This window comes from Panulirus ornatus, chromosome 1 (assembly GCF_036320965.1).
Source record: "Panulirus ornatus isolate Po-2019 chromosome 1, ASM3632096v1, whole genome shotgun sequence".
Lineage (NCBI taxonomy): Eukaryota > Metazoa > Arthropoda > Malacostraca > Decapoda > Palinuridae > Panulirus > Panulirus ornatus.
The window spans coordinates 19,308,534-19,324,936 of NC_092224.1; the positions used below are offsets into that span (position 1 = coordinate 19,308,534).

The following is a 16,403-nucleotide window of genomic DNA, read 5'->3' on the forward strand; positions in this document are numbered from 1 at the left end:
AGGGTAAGAGAGATGTGTGGTAATAAAAAGAGTGTGGTTGAGAAAGCAGAAGAGGGTGTTTTGAAAAGGTTTGGTCACATGGAGAGAATGAGTGAGGAAAGCTTGACCAAGAGGATATATGTGTCAGAGGTGGAGGGAACAAGGAGAAGTGGGAGACCAAATTGGAGGTGGAAAGATGGAGTGAAAAAGATTTTGAGTGATCATGGCCTGAACATGCAGGAGGGTGGAAGGCGTGCAAGGAATAGAGTGAATTGGAACGATATGGTATACCAGGGTCGACGTGCTGTCAATGGATTGAACCAGGGCATGTGAAGCGTGTGGGGTAAACCATGGAAAGTTCTGTGGGGCCTGGATGTGGAAAGGGAGCTGTGGTTTCGGTGCATTATTACATGACAGCTAGAGACTGAGTGTGAACAAATTTGGCCTTTGTTGTCTTTTCCGAGTACTACCTAGCACACATGAGGGGGGGAGGGGGTTGTTATTTCAATGTGGTGAGGTGGCGATGAGAATGAATAAAGGCAGACAATATGCATTATGTACTTGTGCATATATGTATATGTCTTGTGTGTGTATATATATGTATATGTTGAGATGTATAGGTATGTATATTTGCGTGCGTGGACGTGTATGTGTATACATGTGTATGTAGGTGGGTTGGGCCATTCTTTCGTCTGTTTCCTTGCACTATCTCGCTACCGTGGGAGACAGCGACAAAGCAAAATAAAATAGATAAATCCTCCCCTCTGTTTTTTTTTAATTTTCCAAAAGAAGGAACAGAGAAGGGGGCCAGGTGAGGATGTTCCCTCAAAGGTCCAGTTCTCTGTTCTTAACGCTACCTTGCTAACGCGGGAAATGGCGAATAGTATGAAAAAAAAAATTTTTTTTTTTTTCAAACTATTTGCCATTTCCCGCGTTAGCGAGGTAGTGTTAAGAACAGAGGACTGGGCCTTTGGTGGAGTATCCTCACCTGGCCCCCTTCTCTGTTCCTTCTTTTGGGAAAAAAAAAAATATTTTTTAGTTATTGTACTTAATCACCATCTCCTGCATTAGCGAGATATCACAAGAAAACAGATGAAAGAATGGCCCAAGCCACCCACATACACATGTATATACATAAACGCCCACACACGCACATATAAAGACATACATATATACACATGTACATATTCTTACTTGCTGCCTTCATCCATTTTTGTTGCCACTCCGCCACACATGAAATATCATTCTCTCTCTCTCTCTCTCTCTCTCTCTCCCCCCCCAGTGTGTACAAAAGAGAGAGAGTGGTAGTACTAGGAAAAGAAAAAGGTCCACATTCGTTCACTTGATTGCTGTTTTCCTTTTCAGCAAGGTAGTGCCAGGAAACAGACAAAGAATGGCCCATCCACTCATATACACACAAATATATAAATGCCCATACACACACATATACATACATAGGCATATACATATATGCACTTGTACATATTCATACTTGCTTGCCCTGATCCATTCCTGGCGACACCCCGCCCCACAGGGAATAGCATTGCTAACTCCCACTTCAGCGAGGTAGCACCAGGATAACAAGCAAAAAAAAAAAGGCTATATTCGTTCTCATGCTATCTCTAGCTGCCATGTGTAATGCACCGAAATCACAGCTCCCTATCCACGTCCAGGCCCCACAGACCTTTCCATGGCTTACCCCAAATGTTTCAGATGCCCTGGTTCAGTCCAGCACATCAACCTCAGTATACCATATCATTCATGTTCACTCTATACCTTGCATGCCTCTCATCCTCCTGCATGTCCTGGCCCCAATTGCTCAAAATCTTTTTTAATCCATCCTTTTACCTCCAATTTGGTCTCATGCTTCTCCTTGTTCCCTCTTCCTCTAACACATATATCCTCTTTGTCAACCTTTCCTCACTCATTCTCTCCATGTATCCAAACGATATCAACACACCCTCTTCTACTATCTCCACCATGCTCTTTCTATTACCTCACATCTCTCTTATCCTTTCATTACTTAATCAAACCACCTCACACCTCATATTGTCCTCAAACATTTCATTTCCAGCACATCCACCCTCCTCTGTACAACCACGAACATGTATGTGCGTGTATGTATATGTGTGTGTTTATGAGTGGATTTGTCTTTGTTTCCTGGTGCTACCTCGCTAATGCTTGAAATGGTGGTGTGTCCATGACATTCTCTACTCTTACTTTTCCCCAGAGTATCCAGTTCTAACTCTATTCGGTTCCTCCACCAGAGCAATTTTCTTTTGTAAATGATATTTAGTCCATAATTCAAATTACTTCATACATGTATGTGAGAAATACTTAGAAAAGCAAATGGATTTGTATGTAGCATTTATGGATCTGGAGAAGGCATATGATAGAGTTGATAGAGATGCTCTGTGGAAAGTACTAAGAATATATGGTGTGGGAGGCAAGTTGTTAGAAGTAGTGAAAAGTTTTTATCGAGGATGTAAGGCATGTATACGTGTAGGAAGAGAGGAAAGTGATTGGTTCTCAGTGAATGTAGGTTTGCAGCAGGGGTGTGTGATGTCTCCATGGTTGTTTAATTTGTTTATGGATGGGGATGTTAGGGAGGTGAATGCAAGAGTTTTGGAAAGAGGGGCAAGTATGAAGTCTGTTGGGGATGAGAGAGCTTGGGAAGTGAGTCAGTTGTTGTTCGCTGATGATACAGCGCTGGTGGCTGATTCATGTGAGAAACTGCAGAAGCTGGTAACTGAGTTTGGTAAAGTGTGTGAAAGAAGAAAGTTAAGAGTAAATGTGAATAAGAGCAAGGTTATTAGTGCAGTAGGGTTGAGGGTCAAGTTAATTGGGAGGTAAGTTTGAATGGAGAAAAACCGGAGGAAGTAAAGTGTTTTAGATATCTGGGAGTGGATCTGGCAGCGGATGGAACCATGGAAGCGGAAGTGAATCATAGGGTGGGGGAGGGGGTGAAAATCCTGGGAGCCTTGAAGAATGTTTGGAAGTCGAGAACATTATCTCAGAAAGCAAAAATGGGTATGTTTGAAGGAATAGTGGTTCCAACAATGTTGTATGGTTGCGAGGCGTGGGCTATGGATGGAGTTGTGCGCAGGAGGGTGGATGTGCTGGAATTGAGATGTTTGAGGACAATATGTGGTGTGAGGTGGTTTGATTGAGTAAGTAATGTAAGGGTAAGAGAGATGTGTGGAAATAAAAAGAGCGTGGTTGAGAGAGCAGAAGAGGGTGTTTTGAAATGGTTTGGGCACATGGAGAGAATGAGTGAGGAAAGATTGACCAAGAGGATATATGTGTTGGAGGTGGAGGGAACGAGGAGAAGTGGGAGACCAAATTGGAGGTGGAAAGATGGAGTGAAAAAGATTTTGAGTGATCGTGGCCTGAACATGCAGGAGGGTGAAAGGCGGGCAAGGAATAGAGTGAATTGGATCGATGTGGTATACCGGGGTCGACGTGCTGTCAATGGATTAAATCAGGGCATGCGAAGCGTCTGGTGTAAACCATGGAAAGTTCTGTGGGGCCTGGATGTGGAGAGGGAGCTGTGGTTTTGGGCATTATTGCATGACAGCTAGAGACTGAGTGTGAACGAATGGGGCCTTTGTTGTCTTTTCCTAGCGCTACCTCGCACACATGAGGGGGGAGGGGATGTTATTCCATGTGTGGCGAGGTGGCAATGGGAATGAATAAAGGCAGACAGTGTGAATTGTGTGCATGTGTATATATGTAGGTGCCTGTGTGTGTATATATATATGTATACATTGAGATGTATGGGTATGTATATTTGCGTGTGTGGACGTGTATGTATATACATGTGTATGGGGTGGGTTGGGCCATTTCTTTCGTCTCTTTCCTTGCGCTACCTCGCAAACACAGGAGACAGCAACAAAGCAAAATAAATAAATAAATATATTTGTTTTTTCATTCATGTTTGGTCTTTTCCCTGATGATAGAGGTTATATCAAGAACAGATGATTGCCTTAGTAGTTAATAGTCCTTATATGGCTCCTTCCTCTATACTTTCTTTTGGAAAGTGAGACTGGAGGGAAGGACTCCCAACCCCTAACTCCTCCCCCCTTTTAGTTGCCTTCTGAGACATAAAGGAAATATTTGGGTGGTATTCTTTCTCCCCTGGGATGTCATATGCATTTCATTTTCTTACATATAATCATCTATTCTTTATTTTTTGAAGATACAGGTTGAGTATCCCTTATCCAAAAAGCCTGGGACCAGAAGTGTTTTGGATTTAGGATTTTTTTGGATTTTGGAATGTTTGCATATGCACAATGAGATATCTTGGGGATGGGACCTAAGTCCAAACACAAAATTCATTTATATTTCATATACACCTCATAAACATAGCCTGAAGGTAATTCATACAATACAGATGCTCCTGACATATGTCCAAGTTCCGTTCTGACCGACCAGTTGAATTTTGAAACGGACGTAAGTCGGATGTATGTCTGCATGGCGTATAGAATTCATGTACCTGCTAAGTATTCTTTTATTCTACTCAATTTCTAATCATGATTATCTCGTTTTTTTATTAACTATATTATATGATTCTGTGGTTTCATTTTACTTTTTATTTGATTCTTTAGTTCATGGATTAATTCATCCAAACTTTCTATAAACTTTTTGGCAGCTCTTTCATCAGCACTTGCTGCTTCACCTGTGACTTGAACGTTGTGCTAGCTATATCTCCTTTTAAATCTGTTGAACCAACCGTAACTTGCTGTGAAATTCTTGATGTAATCTTCTCCCGCTTGCTCCTTGAAAATCTCCAAAAGATTTCTAGCCTTCGCCTGAGCTGACAGCAAGCTTTTGGTACACATTTTTGAATTTGATCTTCCATCCACAGCATTAATAACTTTTCCATTTCATGGATGTACCCTTGTCATCGCTTTGTTATTATCGTAGACTTCATGCTTGCAGAACCTTTCACTGTATTGCATATTTTTTCTTTGTCCTTTAAAACTGTGGAGACCGTTGAATGGGACAACTGTAGATCACGTACAGTCACATTAACTTTTTTCCTCCTTCATTTTCAATTCCATATCAAGCATCTTTCTCATCTTCTTGCTAGATCTGTCAACTTATGATGGTTTTTTTTAAATCTTGCTCATGATCTTCTTTGTGGTTTAATACAAAAATGGTTTAATCCAGCATGAAAGTTTGTTAGATTCACATGGATAACACATGCTTAGTGAATGGTAACTGAGAGAGATGCTTTGATGTACACAGTGCCATGATATTGTCTGACATTCACTATTGTACGCATTCAGCCATTAACGTTAGTGGACATACAATTAAGCATATTTACATATGTATATTTTTTATATTTTTCCCGGTCATATGTATGTATGCTTGTAAGTTGGGGAGAATCTGTATTTTTGATAATTTTGAACATGAAATAAAGTATGTGTAACACTGAACCATGAGAACACTAAGATGTCATAACCTCAGCCACCCATGTGGACAGTCTGTGGTTGTTTGGCATCACCTTCATTCTTGACAGAATTTATATGCTACTGATAAGCAATCATTTTCTTACACTTGTTCACACCTAAGTACATAACAGTAAAAGAAATGTGAAATGAAAATATGTTAATACAATGAAAAAATAGTGTTTAGGTATGGAATTTTCCACTTGTAACATCATGTCGCCGCTCAAAGAGTTTTAGATTGTGGAGCATTGTGGATTTTCAGATTAGGGATGCTTACTTGTATTTCTAAAATACTGAGATGTTTACTTTGAAAAGTGGTACACCATTAAAGTCTGACTTGTATTTCTTGTATTTAGTCATATGTTAATCAACATTGAGGTGCAACTTGATTGTTTTGTTTGCTGATCTTTAATAACAGTTAAAAGCATTATCTCATCTTTTATATAGTAAAGCATAAAAAGATAGTTTTAAGAGTGTATTTGGATGAGTAAGTGCAAAAACACTTTTTTTTTCAGGTGATCCTTACCAAATATTCTTCCTTTAAAGATGAAATGGAGGTTGCATGGCTGATGAAGACAGATGAACCCTTGCAGTGTTGTTCACGCAAGATTATGGGGTACATAACTTTGGGTAATTTTTGCCAGGCATTGGGAAAGGGAGCAGGTATTGGATGGGTTGCTCTTAGGTCGCTTCATTTTCTTCATATGTTCAGGAAGAAGTATGATGAGCATACTGGAAGTACTACTGAATCACAAGAATTTGAGGAAAGCAAATGGAAGTATTCTGTCTTAGTAAGGAATCCATCTAATTTGCAGTATCGCTGGGCAAAACTTTCTCTTGTTGTGCAGGCGAAGTGATACAAATGACATACTGGTTGCTTCTACTATTTTGAATCAGTATGAATGAGGTGGAAATGATAAGTAAAAGCTTGAATATATTAATCTTTCTTATGTCAATATCAATGCTTGACATAAATGAACAAGGTAACTGATTGATGAAAAGGTTATGAATATCAAATTGTCAATAAATTTGTTAACTGAAGTGTTTATCTTTGATGCATTCCTCTCCTTTACAAGACACATATAATGCTAAATATGTTGATTGTAGCTTTTATTGTGTACATATATATATATCAAAGCTCCTTAGAAAGCTGGTATATATACATTTCTTTTGTACACATGATGATTTGTATGCAGAAAAGTATGCAATTTCATATGCATGTTTGTGTTTTTAGAAGATAAGAGATGTTGATCAGCCACCATTAACAGACATACTATTATGTAAAAGGTGACAGTTAGAACACCTGTGATGAGCCTGTGAAAAAGATGAAGGAACCAAAAACATTAGCCATGTATCCTGAATTTAATGGTTGGATGGGAAAATTATTTAATAGTTTTAGCAGATATATATTTTTTGAATGATACAGAATATAGAAAGTTTACAGTTATGGGGAGCTTGCAATGCAAGGGGTCTCAATTGAGTAAGCAAGGAGAATGAATTTTGATTCAAATCTGCACAAAATTATCCATTTGTATACATAGAAGAGGGTGAGAGGCATGCTAGGAATAGAGTGAATTGGAACAATATGGTATACTGGGATCAACGTGCTGTCAGTGAATTGAACCAGGGCATGTGAAACATCTGGGTAAAGAATGGAAAGGTCTGTGGGGACTGGATGTGGAGAGGGAGATGTGGTTTCAGTACATTACATTACACATGACAGCTAGAGACTGAGCGTGAACGAATGTGACTTTTTTTTTTTATCCAGACGCTATCTCTCTGATGCAGGGGTGGCATTGCTGTTTCCTGTGGGGCAGGATGGCACTGGGGATGGATGAAGGCAAGCGAATAGGAATATATACATGGGTATATATGTATATGGCTATGTATGTGTGTGTGTGTGTGTGTGTATATATATATATATATATATATATATATATATATCTTATCCCTGGGGATAGGGGAGAAAGAATACTTCCCACGTATTCCCTGCGTGTCGTAGAAGGCGACTAAAGGGGGAGGGAGCGGGGGGGCTGGAAATCCTCCCCTCTCACTTTTTTTTTTTTTTTAATTTTCCAAAAGAGGGAACAGAGAAGGGGCCCAGGTGAGGATATTCCCTCAAGGGCCCAGTCCTCTGTTCTCAACGCTACCTCGCTAATGCGGGAAATGGCGAATAGCCCACGCCTCGCTACCATACAACATTGTTGGAACCACTATTCCTTCAAACATACCCATTTTTGCTTTCCGAGATAATGTTCTCGACTTCTACACATTCTTCAAGGCTCCCAGGATTTTCGCCTCCTCCCCCACCCTACGATTCACTTCCGCTTCCATGGTTCCATCCGTTGTTAGATCCACTCCCAGATATGTAAAACACTTTACTTCCTCCGGTTTTTCTCCATTCAGACTTACCTCACAAGTGACTTGACCCTCAACCCTGCTGTACCTGATAACCTTGCTCTTATTCACATTTACTCTTAACTTTCTTCTTTAACACACTTTACCTAACTCAGTCACCAGCTTCTGCAGTTTCTCACATGAATCAGCCACCAGCGCTGTATCATCAGCGAACAACAACTGACTCACTTCCCAAGCTCTCTCATCCCCAACAGACTTCATACTTGCCCCTCTTTCCAAAATGGATATTTTGTTTATTTATTTATTTTGCTTTGTTGCTGTCCCATCCATAAACAAATTGAACAACCATGGAGACATCAGGCACCCCAGCCGCAAACCGACATTCACTGGGAACCAATCACTTTCCTCTCTTCCTACTCATGCACATGCTTTACATCCTTGGTAAAAACTTTTCACTGCTTCTAGCAACTTACCTTCCACATACTCTTAAAACATTCCACAGAGCATCTCTCTCCACCCTATCATATGCCTTGTCTAGATCCATAAATGCTACATACAAATCCATCTGTTTTTCTAAGTATTTCTCTCATACTTCCTACGTATTCCCTGCATGTCATAGAAGGCAACTAAAAGGGGAGGGAGCGGGGGGCTGGAAATCCTCCCCACTTGTTTTTTTAATTTTCCAAAAGAAGGAACAAAGAAGGGGGCCAGGTGAGGATATTCCCTCAAAGGCCCAATCCTCTGTTCTTAATGCTACCTCGCTAATGCGGGAAATGGCGAATAATTTGAAAGAAAGAAAGAAAAAAAAAATATATATATATATATATATATATATATATATATATATATGGTTTCAGAAGTGGTAGAGGATGTGTGGATCAGGTGTTTGCTTTGAAGAATGTATGTGAGAAATACTTAGAAAAGCAAATGGATTTGTATGTAGCATTTATGGATCTGGAGAAGGCATATGATAGAGTTGATAGAGATGCTCTGTGGAAGGTATTAAGAATATATGGTGTGGGAGGAAAGTTGCTAGAAGCAGTGAAAAGTTTTTATCGAGGATGTAAGGCATGTGTACGTGTAGGAAGAGAGGAAAGTGATTGGTTCTCAGTGAATGTAGGTTTGCGGCAGGGGTGTGTGATGTCTCCATGGTTGTTTAATTTGTTTATGGATGGGGTTGTTAGGGAGGTAAATGCAAGAGTTTTGGAAAGAGGGGCAAGTATGAAGTCTGTTGGGGATGAGAGAGCTTGGGAAGTGAGTCAGTTGTTGTTCGCTGATGATACAGCGCTGGTGGCTGATTCATGTGAGAAACTGCAGAAGCTGGTGACTGAGTTTGGTAAAGTGTGTGGAAGAAGAAAGTTAAGAGTAAATGTGAATAAGAGCAAGGTTATTAGGTACTCAATTGGGAGGTGAGTTTGAATGGAGAAAAACTGGAGGAAGTGAAGTGTTTTAGATATCTGGGAGTGGATCTGGCAGCGGATGGAACCATGGAAGCGGAAGTGGATCATAGGGTGGGGGAGGGGGGCAAAAATTCTGGGGGCCTTGAAGAATGTGTGGAAGTTGAGAACATTATCTCGGAAAGCAAAAATGGGTATGTATGAAGGAATAGTGGTTCCAACAATGTTGTATGGTTGCGAGGCGTGGGCTATGGATAGAGTTGTGTGCAGGAGGATGGATGTGCTGGAAATGAGATGTTTGAGGACAATGTGTGGTGTGAGGTGGTTTGATCGAGTGAGTAACGTAAGGTTAAGAGAGATGTGTGGAAATAAAAAGAGCGTGGTTGAGAGAGCAGAAGAGGGTGTTTTGAAGTGGTTTGGGCACATGGAGAGGATGAGTGAGGAAAGATTGACCAAGAGGATATATGTGTCGGAGGTGGAGGGAACAAGGAGAAGAGGGAGACCAAATTGGAGGTGGAAAGATGGAGTGAAAAAGATTTTGTGTGATCGGGGCCTGAACATGCAGGAGGGTGAAAGGAGGGCAAGGAATAGAGTGAACTGGAGCGATGTGGTATACCGGGGTTGATGTGCTGTCAGTGGATTGAGTCAAGGCATGTGAAGCGTCTGGGGTAAGCCATGGAAAGCTGTGTAGGTATGTATATTTGCGTGTGTGGACGTATGTATATACATGTGTATGGGGGGGGTTGGGCCATTTCTTCCGTCTGTTTCCTTGCGCTACCTCGCAAACGCGGGAGACAGCGACAAAGTATAATAAATATAAAAAAAAATATATATATATATATATATATATATATATATATATATATATATATATATATATATATATATATCTTTTCTTTCATACTATTCGCCATTTCCCGCATTAGCGAGGTAGCGTTAAGAACAGAGGACTGGGCCTTTGGGGGAATATCCTCACCTGGCCCCCTTCTCTGTTCCTTCTTTTGGAAAATTAACAAAAAAAAAAAAAAAACAAGTTTTGGAAAGAGGGGCAAGTATGAAGTCTGTTGTGGATGAGAGAGCTTGGGAAGTGAGTCAGTTGTTGTTTGCTGATGATACAGCGCTGGTGGCTGATTCATGTGAGAAACTGCACAAGCTGGTGACTGAGTTTGGTAAAGCGTGTGAAAGAAGAAAGTTAAGAGTAAATGTGAATAAGAGCTTTGTCGCTGTCTCCCGCGTTTGCGAGGTAGCGCAAAGAAACAGACGAAAGAAATGGCCCAACCCACCCCCATACACATGTATATACATACGTCCACACACGCAAATATACATACCTACACAGCTTTCCATGGTTTACCCCAGACGCTTCACATGCCCTGATTCAATCCACTGACAGCACGTCAACCCCGGTATACCACATCAATCCAATTCACTCTATTCCTTGCCCTCCTTTCACCCTCCTGCATGTTCAGGCCCCGATCACACAAAATCTTTTTCACTCCATCTTTCCACCTCCAATTTGGTCTCCCACTTCTCCTCGTTCCCTCCACCTCCGACACATATATCTTCTTGGTCAATCTTTCCTCACTCATTCTCTCCATGTGCCCAAACCATTTCAAAACACCCTCTTCTGCTCTCTCAACCACGTTCTTTTTATTTCCACACATCTCTCACCCTTACGTTACTCACTCGATCAAACCACCTCATACCACACATTGTCCTCAGACATCTTATTTCCAGCACATCCATCCTCCTGCGCACAACTCCATCCATAGCCCACGCCTCGCAACCATACAACATTGTTGGAACCACTATTCTTTCAAACATACCCATTTTTGCTCTCCGAGATAATGTTCTCGACTTCCACACATTCTTCAAGGCTCCCAGGATTTTCACCCCCTCCCCCACCCTATGATCCACTTCCGCTTCCATGGTTCCATCCGCTGCCAGATCCACTCCCAGATATCTAAAACACTTTACTTCCTCCAGTTTTTCTCCATTCAAACTTACCTCCCAATTGATTTGACCCTCAACCCTACTCTGCCTAATAACCTTGCTCTTATTCACATTTACTCTTAACTTTCTTCTTTCATACACTTTACCAAACTCAGTCACCAGCTTCTGCACTTTCTCACACGAATCAGCCACCAGCGCTGTATCATCAGCGAACAACAACTGACTCACTTCCCAAGCTCTCTCATCCACAACAGACTTCATACTTGCCCCTCTTTCCAAAACTTTTGCATTCACCTCCCTAACAACCCCATCCATAAACAAATTAAACAACCATGGAGACATCACACACCCCTGCCGCAAACCTACATTCACTGAGAACCAATCACTTTCCTCTCTTCCTACACGTACACATGCCTTACATCCTCGATAAAAACTTTTCACTGCTTCTAACAACTTGCCTCCCACACCATATATTCTTAATACCTTCCACAGAGCATCTCTATCAACTCTATCATATGCCTTCTCCAGATCCATAAAAGCTACATACAAATCCATTTGCTTTTCTAAGTATTTCTCACATACATTCTTCAAAGCAAACACCTGATCCACACATCCTCTACCACTTCTGAAACCACACTGCTCTTCCCCAATCTGATGCTCTGTACATGCCTTCACCCTCTCAATCAATACCCTCCCATATAATTTACCAGGAATACTCAACAAACTTATACCTCTGTAATTTGAGCACTCACTCTTATCCCCTTTGCCTTTGTACAATGGCACTATGCACGCATTCCGCCAATCCTCAGGCACCTCACCATGAGTCATACATACATTAAATATCCTTACCAACCAGTCAACAATACAGTCACCCCCCTTTTTTAATAAATTCCACTGCAATACCATCCAAACCTGCTGCCTTGCCGGCTTTCATCTTCTGCAAAGCTTTTACTACCTCTTCTCTGTTTACCAAATCATTTTCCCTAACTCTCTCACTTTGCACACCACCTCTACCAAAACACCCTATATCTGCCACTCTATCATCAAACACATTCAACAAACCTTCTAAATACTCACTCCATCTCCTTCTCACATCACCACTACTTGTTATCACCTCCCCATTTGCGCCCTTCACTGAAGTTCCCATTTGCTCCCTTGTCTTACGCACTTTATTTACCTCCTTCCAGAACATCTTTTTATTCTCCCTAAAATTTAATGATACTCTCTCACCCCAACTCTCATTTGCCCTCTTTTTCACCTCTTGCACCTTTCTCTTGACCTCCTGTCTCTTTCTTTTATACATCTCCCACTCAATTGCATTTTTTCCCTGCAAAAATCGTCCAAATGCCTCTCTCTTCTCTTTCACTAATACTCTTACTTCTTCATCCCACCACTCACTACCCTTTCTAATCAACCCACCTCCCACTCTTCTCATGCCACAAGCATCTTTTGCGCAATCCATCACTGATTCCCTAAATACATCCCATTCCTCCCCCACTCCCCTTACTTCCATTGTTCTCACCTTTTTCCATTCTGTACTCAGTCTCTCCTGGTACTTCCTCACACAAGTCTCCTTCCCAAGCTCACTTACTATCACCACCCTCTTCACCCCAACATTCACTCTTCTTTTCTGAAAACCTATACAAATCTTCATCTTAGCCTCCACAAGATAATGATCAGACATCCCTCCAGTTGCACATCTCAGCACATTAACATCCAAAAGTCTCTCTCGCGCGCATGTCAATTAACACGTAATCCAATAACGCTGTCTGGCTATCTCTCCTACTTACATACGTATACTTATGTATATCTCGCTTTTTGAACCAGGTATTCCCAATCACCAGTCCTTTTTCAGCACATAAATCTACAAGCTCTTCAACATTTCCATTTACAACACTGAACACCCCATGTATACCAATTATTCCCTCAACTGCCACATTACTCACCTTTGCATGCAAATCACCCATCACTGTAACCCGGTCTCGTGCATCAAAACCACTAACACACTCATTCATCTTCTCCCAAAATACTTGCCTCTCATGATCTTTCTTCTCATGCCCAGGTGCATATGCACCAATAATCACCCATGTCTCTCCATCAACTTTCAGTTTTACCCATATTAATCGAGAATTTACTTTCTTACATTCTATCACATACTCCCACAACTCCTGTTTATATATATATATATATATATATATATATATATATATATATATATATATATTTTTTTTTTTTTTTTTTTTTTTTTTATACTTTGTCGCTGTCTCCCGCGTTTGCGAGGTAGCGCAAGGAAACAGACGAAAGAAATGGCCCAACCCCCCCCCCCCATACACATGTACATACACACGTCCAGACACGCAAATATACATACCTACACAGCTTTCCATGGTTTACCCCAGACGCTTCACATGCCTTGCTTCAATCCACTGACAGCACGTCAACCCCTGTATACCACATGACTCCAATTCACTCTATTTCTTGCCCTCCTTTCACCCTCCTGCATGTTCAGGCCCCGATCACACAAAATCTTTTTCACTCCATCTTTCCACCTCCAATTTGGTCTCCCTCTTCTCCTCGTTCCCTCCACCTCCGACACATATATCCTCTTGGTCAATCTCTCCTCACTCATTCTCTCCATGTGCCCAAACCATTTCAAAACACCCTCTTCTGCTCTCTCGACCAAGCTCTTTTTATTTCCACACATCTCTCTTACCCTTACGTTACTTACTCGATCAAACCACCTCACACCACACATTGTCCTCAAACATCTCATTTCCAGCACATCCATCCTCCTGCGCACATCTCTATCCATAGCCCACGCCTCGCAACCATACAGCATTGTTGGAACCACTATTCCCTCAAACATACCCATTTTTGCTTTCCGAGATAATGTTCTCGACTTCCACACATTTTTCAAGGCTCCCAAAATTTTCGCCCCCTCCCCCACCCTATGATCCACTTCCGCTTCCATGGTTCCATCCGCTGACAGATCCACTCCCAGATATCTAAAACACTTCACTTCCTCCAGTTTTTCTCCATTCAAACTCACCTCCCAATTGACTTGACCCTCACCCCTACTGTACCTAATAACCTTGCTCTTATTCACATTTACTCTCAACTTTCTTCTTCCACACACTTTACCAAACTCAGTCACCAGCTTCTGCAGTTTCTCACATGAATCAGCCACCAGCGCTGTATCATCAGCGAACAACAATTGACTCACTTCCCAAGCTCTCTCATCCCCAACAGACTTCATACTTGCCTGTTGGGGATGAGAGAGCTATATATATATATATATATATATATATATATATATATATATAAATATATATTTATTTATATTTATTTATTTATTTATTTTGCTTTGTCGCTGTCTTCCGTGTTAGCGAGGTAGCGCAAGGAAACAGACGAAAGAATGGCCCAACCCACCCACATACACATGTATACACATACACATCCACACATGCAAATATACATACCTTTACATCTCAACATATACATATATATACACACACAGACATATACATATATACACATGTACATAACTCATACTGTCTGCCTTTATTCATTCCCATCGCCACCCAGCCACACGAAATAACAACCCCCCCCCATGTGCGCAAGGTAGCGCTAGGAAAAGACAACAAAGGCCACATTCGTTCACACTCAGTCTCTAGCTGTCGTGTAATAATGCAACAAAACCACAGCTCCCTTTCCACATCCAGGCCCCACAGAACTTTCCATGGTTTACCCCAGACGCTTCACATGCCCTAGTTCAATCCATTGACAGCATGTCGACCCCGGTATACCACATCGTTCCAATTCACTCCATTCCTTGCACGCCTTTCACCCTCCTGCATGTTCAGGCCCCGATCACTCAAAATCTTTTTCACTCCATCTTTCCACCTCCAATTTGGTCTCCCACTTCTCCTCGTTCCTTCCACCTCTGACACATATATCCTCTTGGTCAATCTTTCCTCACTCATTCTTTCCATGTGACCAAACCATTTCAAAACACCCTCTTCTGCTCTCTCAACCAGACTCTCTGTATTACCACACATCTCTCTTACCTTATCATTACTTACTCGATCAAAACCCACCTCACACCGCATATTGTCCACAAACATCTCATTTCCAGCACATCTACCCTCCTCCACCCGACTCTATCCATAGCCCATGCCTCGCAACCATATAACATTGTTGGAACCACTATTCCTTTAAACATACTCATTTTTGCTTTCTGAGATAATGTTCTCGACTTCCACACATTCTTTAACGCTCCCAGAACTTTCGCCCCCTCCCCCACCCTATGATTCACTTCCGCTTCCATAGTTCCATCTGCTGCCAAATCCACTCCCAGGTATCTTCCTCCAGTTTTTCTCCATTCAAACCTACTCCCAATTGACTTGTCCTTTAACCCTACTGTACCTAATAACCTTGCTCTTATTCACATTTACTCTCAACTTTCTTCTTTCACATACTTTACCAAACTCAGTCACCAGCTTCTGCAGTTTCTCACACGAATCAGCCACCAGTGCTGTATCATCAGCATAATTCATACTGTCTGCCTCTACTCATTCCCATTGCCACCCTGCCACACATGAAATAACAACCCCCTCCCCCCTCATGTGCACGAGGTAGTGCTAGGAAGACAACAAAGGCCTCATTTGTTCACACTCAGTCTCTAGCTGTCATGTAATAATGCACCGAAACCACAGCTCCCTTTCCACATCCAGGCCCCACACAACTTTCCATGGTTTACCCCAGACGCTTCACATGCCCTGATTCAATCCATTGACAGCACGTCGACTCCAGTATACCACATCGTTTCAGTTCACCCTATTCCTTGCACGCCTTTCACCCTCCTGCATGTTCAGGCCCCGATCACTCAAAATCTTTTTCACTCCATCTTTCCACCTCCAATTTGGTCTCCCACTTCTCCTCGTTCCTTCCACCTCTGACACATATATCCTCTTGGTCAATCTTTCCTCACTCATTCTCTCCATGAGACCCAACCATTTCAAAACACCCTCTTCTGCTCTCTCAACCACACTCTTTTTATTATCACACATCTCTCTTACCCTATTATTACTTATTCAATCAAACCACCTCACACCACATATTGTCCTCAAACATCTCATTTCCAGTACATCCACCCTCCTCTGCACAACTCTATCCATAGACCATGCCTCACAACCATACAACATTGTTGGAACCACTATTCCTTCAAAACATGCCCATTGTTGCTTTCCAAGATAATGTTCTC

General features: G+C 41.6%; 1 protein-coding gene across 17 annotated transcripts in view; it reads left to right on the forward strand.

The window, feature by feature from the left end:
* Pop1 (POP1 ribonuclease P/MRP subunit) overlaps positions 1-16,403 on the forward strand; it is a 139,699-nt gene that overhangs the window by 100,123 nt on the left and 23,173 nt on the right. For 15 of the 17 annotated variants that reach the window (XM_071684627.1, XM_071684535.1, XM_071683598.1 and 12 more), the window contains one exon: positions 5,948-6,473. The exons of 1 other annotated variant lie outside the window; for it this stretch is intronic. In XM_071684627.1, coding sequence (XP_071540728.1) covers positions 5,948-6,289 — 342 coding nt within the window. In that variant the 3' untranslated portion in view covers positions 6,290-6,473. Of the gene's footprint in view, positions 1-5,947; positions 6,474-16,403 lie in introns of those variants that run through there. One more of the 17 variants, XM_071684823.1, reaches the window with a different exon arrangement.